The 10043-nt window shown below is 40.5% G+C and overlaps 1 protein-coding gene across 1 annotated transcript; it reads left to right on the top strand.

Moving 5' to 3' along the window:
- The first annotated feature begins 2219 nt into the window (after window positions 1–2219).
- LOC106564507 (zinc finger protein OZF-like) lies at window positions 2220–8098 on the top strand. Its single transcript, XM_014130630.2, has 2 exons — window positions 2220–2712; window positions 5575–8098. The coding sequence occupies exons 1-2, from the start codon at window positions 2427–2429 to the stop codon at window positions 6732–6734; spliced, it is 1446 nt and encodes a 481-aa protein (XP_013986105.2). The 5' UTR covers window positions 2220–2426; the 3' UTR covers window positions 6735–8098.
- Window positions 8099–10043: the final 1945 nt, after the last annotated feature.

Here is a 10043-nt window from a genome sequence, read left to right as displayed (position 1 = left end):
GGAAGATTCGATATAGGCTGATTAGTTTTTTATATTTTCTTGGTCAAGGTTTGGCTTTTTCAAGAGGCTTTATTACTGCCACTTTTAGTGAGTTTGGTACACATCCGGTGGATAGAGAGACGTTTATTATGTTCAACATAGGAGGGCCAAGCACAGGAAGCAGCTCTTTCAGTAGTTTAGTTGGAATAGGGTCCAGTATGCAGCTTGAAGGTTTAGAGGCAATGATTATTTTCATCAATGTGTCAAGAGATATAGTATTAAAAAACTTGAGTGTCTCCCTTGATCCTAGGTCCTGGCAGTGTTGTGCAGACTCAGGACAACTGAGCTTTGGAGGAATGCGCAGATTTAAAGAGGAGTCCGTAATTTGCTTTCTGATGATCATTATCTTTTCGTCAAAGAAGTCCATGAATATATCACTGCTGAAGTGAAAGCCACCCTCTCTTGGGGAATGCTGCTTTTTAGTTAACTTTGCGACAGTATCAAAAATACATTTTGGATTGTTGTTATTTTCCTCAATTAAGTTGGAAAAATAGGATGATTGAGCAGCAGTGAGGGCTCTTCGATACTGCACAGTACTGTCTTTCCAAGCTAGTCGGAAGACTTCCAGTTTGGTGTAGCGCCATTTCTCTTCCAATATTCTGGAAGCTTGCTTCAGAGCTCGGGTATTTTCTGTATACCAGGGAGCTAATTTCTTATGACAAATGTTTTTTGTTTTTAGGGGTGCGACTGCATCTAGGGTATTACGCAAGGTTAAATTGAGTTCCTTAGTTAGGTGGTTAACTGATTTTTGTACTGTGACGTCCTTGTGTAGGTGGAGGGAGTCTGGAAGGCCATCTAGGAATCTTTGGGTTGTCTGAGAATTTATAGCACTCCTTTTGATGCTCCTTGGTTGGGGTCTGAGCAGATTATTTGTTGCGATGCTGGGCCCGGGGGGCTTGGGGTGGTCAGGAAACCTGGATACTGGGGTGGCGTCAAAAAGGTGCCGTCTCACGCGTTCTCGAAGGCGGTTGTCAATCCTGATTTCCATCGTTATCAGGGACTCGAGGTCCTTTCCCAGTTCCCGAGAGGCCAGATCATCCTTCATGGAGTTAGATAGACCCTGGTGGAAAGCGGTGACCAGTTCCTCAGTTGTCCACCCACTTTCAGCGGTGACGCCTGTAGCACTGGGTGATGAGACTTGGGCATTGGCTCCTCCTGGGTTGTGGTTGAACTGTGGAGCAAGTCGGCAAGTGCATGGAGGGTCCCTGATATTTGTAAGAGTTGTTCTTGCTGCCGACCCAGCAGTGCTCCTTTGTGGGATACAGCATTCTTGATCTTCCCAATGAGCTCAGTTGAAATGTTGTACATCAGAACCCAACAAGCCTGTTTAACTCCATTGTTTGTAAACAATCTTAACACTGTTCGCATGAAAACATGGATAAACTAGAATTGTAATATCATGGATGGTCAGTTCTTGTATCCATTTCTCTATGAATTTGAGAGTGGTTGTATTTCTTCAGCCTCAGCTTTTTACCAAAACGGGTGGGGTATCCGCTTTGTTATTGTTTGAATTGAGGGTGAGGATTTGTTTTTACACATGACCTTTTATAACAGGGTTTACTATAACATGGTTTACTATAACAGGGTTTACTATAACAGGGTTTAATATAACAGGGTTTACTATAACAGGGTTTACTATAACAGGCTTTACTATAACAGGGTTTACTATAACAGGGTTTACTATAACAGGGTTTACTATAACAGGGTTTAATATAACAGGGTTTACTATAACAGGCTTTACCATAACAGGCTTTACCATAACAGGGTTTACTATAACAGGCTTTACTATAACAGGGTTTACTATAACAGGGTTGGGTTTATTAATAACAGGGTTTATTAATAACAGGGTTGATTATAACTGGGTTTATTAATAACTGGGTTTATTAATAACAGGGTTTATTTATAACAGGGTTTACTATAACAGGGTATACTATAACAGGGTTGATCATAACAGGGTTTATTCATAATGTACACATTTCTATTCAGATTCTACATCTGCGTAGAGGAACTTTTTATCTGTAAGAAGTAAGAGAACTGGTTATTTAACAATTATTAGTTTACATGGTTTTCCAGAATATTGTTTTTGTTCAACTGTGTTACCCACTCCAGTCAGCAGATGGCGACGTGAGTCTTTCAGGTGACGCTTCTTGCGTGACGTTTAATGTAGTGGACGGGATGTTTTTTCTACAACAACAATTCATCCACCTCGGTAGCGTGCTAGCCAACATAAAACCACAACGTTGAAGCTCTTTAGGCCATTTTTGTATGTATTAACCTCAGTGTTTTAAACACATTGTCTGCGTATTTACTCTATATCGTTTACGTTATTAGCTATCTGGCTAAGTATCATTAGGCTAACGCTAACTAACTTGATATCATCCTCGACCATGAGCTCACGCTACTTCCCCCGTTCTGAAGAAGAGGTCTGTTGGACGGAGAAAGAAGTTCTTGTGAAAGAGGAGAAGGAAGAGGAGGATGTCACAGTTAAAAAAGAAGTAGAGGGTGAGGCTGTTACAGTGAAAGAAGAGGAGAAAGACGTGAAAGATGAAGAATTTACAGTGAAAGAAGAGGAAGAATCTTTAAGAGTGAAAGAGGAGGATGCAGTTATTGGAATGAAGGAGGAGGGGGAGATTACTGTCACGTTGGAGGACACTGGAGATCTGATTAACACCAGTAAGTACTATTTTAAAAACAGTGGAACAAACTCTGTAGTTGTTGAACTATTGAACTAATGTGCAGTGTTAAAGACTGCGGTCTGGTGAGCCGTCATTCGCAAAAGGCGGTCAAGCCACCCACGCTTCTGTTTCCACCAGAATTTTCTTAAGTGGATAGACAACACTTTACGGTACCGCGTGTTTTCTGGGAGGTAAACTGAGCCGGGTGTTCTCTAATACTCAGATAGAAACGACAGCTACAAATTATTCCACGCAAACAGTTTCACGTACGTTTATTCAATCTCCCATAATCAAAATGATACCAAATCGTTTAGTTCATTTTCGCACCTTTTTATTTTTTAAATTGTACCTTTATTTAACTAGGCAAGTCAGTTAAGAACAAAATCTTATTTTCAATGACGGTCTAGGAACAGTGCTGCCTTGTTCAGAGGCAGAACGACAGATTTTTACCTTGTCAGCTCAGGGATTTACTGGTCCAATGATCTAACCGCCCCACTGGGCTACCTGCCGACCTGAACAAAATGACTTTGATATCACGGGTAGAGTGAGTCTGCTTCATAAATTACTGAGTAAAGGGTCTGAACACTTATGCAAATCAGTACCAGATTTTTTTTATACATTTGCAAAAAATGTATACAAACCTGTTTTCGCTTTGTCATTGTGGGGTATTGTGTGTAGAATAAAAATCGGAGTAAAATAAATGTAATCCATTTTAGAACAAGGCTGTAATGTAACAAAATGTGGAAAAGTCATAAAACAGTGCAAAATATCCAGTCAGAAATGATTATTTTCTCTCTTGAACATTGGATGATCTGGGCCAATAGCTGAAAACTGTTTTTATAGTGGACACTCGGGTGTCTTATTGCCCACATGTTCTGTTCTCTCTCCGGTTGATCCAGTGTTGAGGCTCAGCGGAGTGGATGTGTTGTTTCCTACCTTCACCACCTGGGGGTGGTGATACGACTTGGCCTATTAAGACACTCAGTTAAATGCAGGTTAGATTTCTCATGCTGCGCTATTTCATGATCAAACAATGAATACATCTAACAGGGTTCTAGGCTTGATCAGAAAGTTAGTTGTTTTCGAATAACCTAAATCATTGGATGCCTGAAGTAATAATGAGAGAGAGAAGGAACAATAGCAAGATATAAAAATCACATGAGAAATTTTAACAAACCTTTATAAGAAAGCATTATAAAGACAGAAATTATGCATGCAAGCCCCCCCCCCCCCCCTCCCCAATTGGAACCAAACGACCAAAAAAACAAACCCTACCAATTTAAATATCATAACAGGATTAAGACAAATTCAAGTTATGAAGAGTATTTTCCAAACTATTCTAATGACGTGTTTAAAGTCCTAGTGTTGCAGCTTTTAAATGGGAATAATTTGGAAAGTCTGATTCTATGCTATTGTCAATCACATATATATTTGGAATGACAAATATGTTAGACCACAAGAAGTGAGATTGAGAAAACAATACCAAGATGGAAAAATTCAATGAGGAGTGAAAAGCAAACTGAGGCTACAGCTGAGGAAAGCTGAGGAAATCAATTATGTGTTGCTGGCCTAGGTCTATTAGATAACCAGATAGGCCTTGGCTACTACACAGCTCATTACTACCCCAGATAACCAGATAGGCCTTGGCTACTACACAGCTCATTACTACCCCAGATAACCAGATAGGCCTTGGCTACTACACAGCTCGTTACTACCCCAGATAACCAGATAGGCCTTGGCTACTACACAGCTCGTTACTACCCCAGATAACCAGATAGGCCTTGGCTACTACACAGCTCGTTACTACCCCAGATAACCAGATAGGCCTTGGCTACTACACAGCTCATTACTACCCCAGATAACCAGATAGGCCTTGGCTACTACACAGCTCATTACTACCCCAGATAACCAGATAGGCCTTGGCTACTACACAGCTCGTTACTACCCCAGATAACCAGATAGGCCTTGGCTACTACACAGCTCGTTACTACCCCAGATAACCAGATAGGCCTTGGCTACTACACAGCTCGTTACTACCCCAGATAACCAGATAGGCCTTGGCTACTACACAGCTCATTACTACCCCAGATAACCAGATAGGCCTTGGCTACTACACAGCTCGTTACTACCCCAGATAACCAGATAGGCCTTGGCTACTACACAGCTCGTTACTACCCCAGATAACCAGATAGGCCTTGGCTACTACACAGCTCGTTACTACCCCAGATAACCAGATAGGCCTTGGCTACTACACAGCTCGTTACTACCCCAGATAACCAGATAGGCCTAGGCTACTACACAGCTCTTTCGTGCCACAGCTCCACTAGAGTTGGAATGTGCTAAAAGATTTGGCTCCACTAAATATAGTTTGTCAATGTCATGATTCCTCTCGTCCTTCCTGTAGCAATGCAAGTAATTTTCAGTCAACCTTCAGCTTTTGGAAAAGTAAAAAATTACTCCTACTTATTCAAATTACACCAAGATTCTTTTAAATTATATTTTCTTTGTAATCTGGCCTCGGGTTATTCAATCACATTTATTCATACAGAAACCCAGCCTTAAACGCCAAACAGCAAGCAATGCAGATGTAGAAGCACGGGGGCTAGGAAAAACTCTCTAGAAAGGCAGGAATCTAGGAAGAAACCTAGAGAGGAACCAGGCTCTGAGGGGTGGCCAGTCCTCTTCTGGTTGGGCCGGGTGGAGATTATAACAGTACATGGCCAAGATGTTCAAACGATCATAGATGACCAGCAGGGTCAAATAATAATATTGAGGGATCTGATTTGAATTCAACCTCCTCGCAAGAGAGTAGTGGAGGTTTCATTCAGGTCTCTATTTAAATAAACACTGTCTTTTGCAGGAGAAAGACCAGACTCAGAGGAACCAGAGACGTCCAAACCATTAAGACGACACCACTGCTCCCACTGTGGAAAGGGTTTTAACCAGTTAGGGGACATGAAAACACATGAGAGAATACACACAGGAGAGAAGCCGTACCACTGCTCCAAGTGTGGAAAAGGTTTTAACCAGTTAGGAAACTTGAAGCGGCATGAGAGAATACATACCGGAGAAAAGCCGTACCACTGCTCCCACTGTGGAAAGAGTTTTAACCAGTTATGGGACCTGAAAGGCCACAAGACTTTGCACACAGCGGAGAAGCCTTTTCGCTGCTCCCTTTGCGAAAAGAGTTTTACCGTGTTGGGGAGCTTGAAAATACACGAGATAAATCACACAAGGGAGAAGTCTTACCACTGCTCCCAGTGTGAAAACAGTTTTACAGATATAGGGAGCCTGAAAATACACGAGAGAATACACACAGGAGAGAAGCCTTACTACTGCTCCCAGTGTGGAAAGAGATATACCCAGTTAGGAAGCCTGAAAGAGCATAAGATACTGCACACAATGGAGAAGCCTTACCCCTGCTCCCTGTGTGTAAAGAGATTTTCCTCATCAGGGTGCCTGAAAAGACATGAGAGGACACACACAGGCGATAAACCTTTCCAATGCTCCCAGTGTGGAAAGAGTTTTTCCTTGTTAGCGAGCCTGAAAAGACATGAGAGGACACATACAGGAAATAAGACTCATCACTGCTCCCAGTGTGGAAAGAGTTTTAACCTTAAAGAATACCTGAGAGTGCATGAGAGAATACACACAGGGGAGAAGCGAGAGAAGCATTTCCACTGCTCCCAGTGTGGAAAGAGTTTTTCCTTGTTACCGAGCCTGAAAAGACATGAGAGGACACACACAAGAGAGAAGCCTTATCACTGCTCCCAGTGTGGAAAGAGTTTTAAGCTGAAAGGACAACTGAAACAGCACGAGAGAATACACACAGGGGAGAAGCCCTACCACTGCTCCCAATGTGAAAAGAGTTTTGCCTGGATAGGGGACCTGAGAAGACATGAGAGGATACACACAGGAGAGAAGCCTCATCACTGTTCCCAGTGTGGAAAGCATTTTACCCAGTTAAGACACATGAGAAGACATGAGATAATACACACAGGAGATAAGAATGTAGGCTGAACAGTGGGACATAGGACAGATGAAGGCCCAATACAGGTGGGACAGTAGTCCCCAGAGACTCTGAATATGTCTTGTGTATTGACTTTCCAGTGTTTTCCCTCCTGCATGTTTTATAAAGGATTGTGTTTGTGGATTTGTTTTCTGGGTGCAGGATTTTGGTTGTGCCCAATGCACAGCTGATTCAAATAACCAACTCATCATCAAGCTTTTCTTATTTGAATGGGCTGTGTAGTGTTAGAGGACCTGAAATCACATGAGAGAATACAGAGGCTTTGTTCTCACTGTTGTTTTTGACTGAGAATTGTTCTGATTTTTCTCTTTTCCTTTAAGTTGTTGTAATGTTTCCGGATTCACTGACCTTCATGTCTTAAAGTAATGATGGACTGTCTTTTCTCTTTGCTAATTTGGGCTGTTCTTGCCATAATATGGACTTGGTCTTTTACCAAATAGGGCTATCTTCTGTATACCTTGTAACAACACAACTGATTAGCTCAAATGCATTAAGAAGGAAAGACATTTCCCAAATTAACTCATAACAAGGCACACCTGTTATTTGAAATGCATTCCAGGTGACAACCTCATGAAGCTGGTTGAGTCATCAAGGCAAAGGCTGGCTATTTCGAAGAATCTAAAATATATTTTGATTTGTTTAACACTTTTCTGGTTACTACATGATTCCATATCTGTTATTTTATAGTGTTGATGTCTTTACCATTATTCTACAATGTAGAAAATACTAAAAATAAAGAAAAACCTTTCAATCAGTAGGTCTGTCCAAAAGTCAAAGGCAGATATAAATGCAGAGGCTGCGCACAGCGCAACAATATGCCACGCACATACAGGAAACACGGTTCCAAATAAATGGCATTATTATGTGCTCCTCCACCCATGTGGAGGAGTTGTGTTATGTTGTGGGCTGTGTTATGTTGGTAAAACCTCTGTCTCTCAAACAGAGAATTAGTGAACATAATTGTTCGACCAGAAGAAAGGACAAGAACATTTGAATGACCAAAAACATGACATTTCTACCTTTTTTAGATTTTGTGGTGTAGAGAAAGTCTAGATATCAGACAGGGGAGGTGATATAAATAACACTGAGTATAAGAGAATGTTTTGGTCTTTTCACCCTCCAGACATTATTCCCTAAAGGTCTTAATGATGAAATGCCCATGTTGTGTTGTAAATGTGAACATGAACTAATGCCACCACTTCAGCCGACTCTGACGTTTTCTTCCTGCACTGTACCCAATGATTTATGAAAACTTGCTTAGTGGGTCGATGTCCTCGTTGTTGTTTTACAGACGTGTTTATTAAGTTCTATGTTCACACTGGATTAGAATATTAATAAAATGTACATTGTTATATTTGGTAGCACTTCTTTAATGAGGCTTGTTTTCCCTGGACTCCGACCCCATTTGATGCGTGGAACGGACGTGGGTGGGGCTATGTCTAAATACGGGTGCTAATTTAAAAAAGTCCCAAAAGCTCTGACTGAGGCCTTGAGGCCGATACTTTTAATTGTGGGAGTTTCTTCTTTTTTCTCTCTTGCCATTACTGATGTCACCTTTAAAAACGTGTTCAGGTATAAAGCAGTAGTCATTTATGGAAAAACAAAGGAACATTCAAAGGGCCCGAATATTTAAACCAATTATTATTTTCTACCGATTTTAATGTTTATTCGTAAAAAGCAGAAGACAGTAAATATCATTGACTGCAACTACTGCATCCAAAATACCACAGTCGACTGCAGTTAGTGTACTTTTACTGCACTTTCAAAACGGCAATCTTTTGTTATAGGTTATACGGAAGAACACAACTGAAATAAATAGCCTGATTCAATGCAACTCTCCCCCTCCGTTGAACATCAAACGTGTATATCTGTTAACCTGTTCAGTGAATGGATAGACACATACTGTTTCAGTGGTCTTTTGCTACAGGCATAGCCTACCATTAATATTCTCAGTTCCGGAACATTTAAAACAACCATATTTTCAATGGTATAATGGGATAATGATATTTGACTTTATATTGTAAATGCAATGTTTTTCATAGGCCTATATGCCTACCATGACCCCATGTTGAGGCTGAGCAAGACCTTCAATAGGCTAGTAGAATATGTAGAAAGCACCGTGGATCATTTGTTTTTTTTATCACCATTTATAAACCAACAAGGGGTAGCCTATGCTTTTTACCATTCACTATAACAAGGGTTAAAACTATATCGTCACACATCCCCTCAGTTCAAGCCCTGCTTTTAACCCTAACACATCAAACCCTCCACAGAAATTGATAGCATATAGCCTGAGGAGTGCATGGTGCCAGTGATTGCGTCTGTTAAGCAGGTAAACTTGTGGTAAACTGGGAACTCGGGGGAGGGGGGAGAGGGCAAGTCATGATATCAGGGATTTTCAGGTCGGAAAGTCAGAGGTGTAGGAAGATGCAGCAGTTTCAGAATTGGAAATAAAAGTTCGGTGACCATTGGAAGATGTTTTTTCCCAGTCAGAGCTTGTTTTTTCGGAGCGACTTTAAAGGGGAAATCTGCGATTGCTACATCAAATTTCAAACTTTTTAAATCAATCATATATACCCATTGACTCTTGTTGAATATAAACTTATAAATGCCTTATGAGTTTAGTTCAACTATCGTACCCCATCAGAACCCAACCTGTTTAACTCCATTGTTTGTAAATAATGTGAACACGGTTAACCTGAAAACATGGATAACTAGAATTGTAATATCATGGATGGTCAGTTCTTGCATCCATTACTCTATGAATTTGAGAGTGGTTGAATTTCTCCAGACTCAGTTTTTTACCAAAACAGTGGTGGGGTATCTGCTTTGTTATTGTTTGAACTGCAGATCACCTGTAAAGGAATAGTACTCTCTCACCGAGATAAAAACTATTAATGTGAAAAAAAGAACAAACAACAACAGAGGATTTTTTAAAAACACATTACCTTTTATAACAGGGTTTATTTACAACAGGGTTTATTTACAACAGGGTTTACTATAACAGGGTTTATTTACAACAGGGTTTACTATAACAGGGTTGGGTTTATTAATAACAGGGTTTACTATAACAGGGTTTATTTACAACAGGGTTTATTTACAACAGGGTTTACTACAACAGGGTTTACTATAACAGGGTTTATTTACAACAGGGTTTACTATAACAGGGTTGGGTTTATTAATAACAGGGTTTACTATAACAGGGTTGATCATAATAGGGTTTATTAATGACATGGTTTATTAATAACAGGGTTTACTATAACAGGGTTTATTTACAACAGGGTTTACTATAACAGGGT

The sequence above is a fragment of the Salmo salar genome, chromosome ssa12 (assembly GCF_905237065.1).
Source record: "Salmo salar chromosome ssa12, Ssal_v3.1, whole genome shotgun sequence".
Lineage (NCBI taxonomy): Eukaryota > Metazoa > Chordata > Actinopteri > Salmoniformes > Salmonidae > Salmo > Salmo salar.
This window is presented reverse-complemented; position numbering and strand designations above follow the sequence as displayed.

Bases quoted from the DNA above. Each gene is read 5' to 3' on its own strand.
- LOC106564507 (XM_014130630.2), top strand. From the start codon at position 2,427: ATGAGCTCACGCTACTTCCCCCGTTCTGAAGAAGAGGTCTGTTGGACG. The intron at 2,713-5,574 runs GTAAGTACTATT...TGTCTTTTGCAG, and splicing joins TGGAGATCTGATTAACACCA to GAGAAAGACCAGACTCAGAG.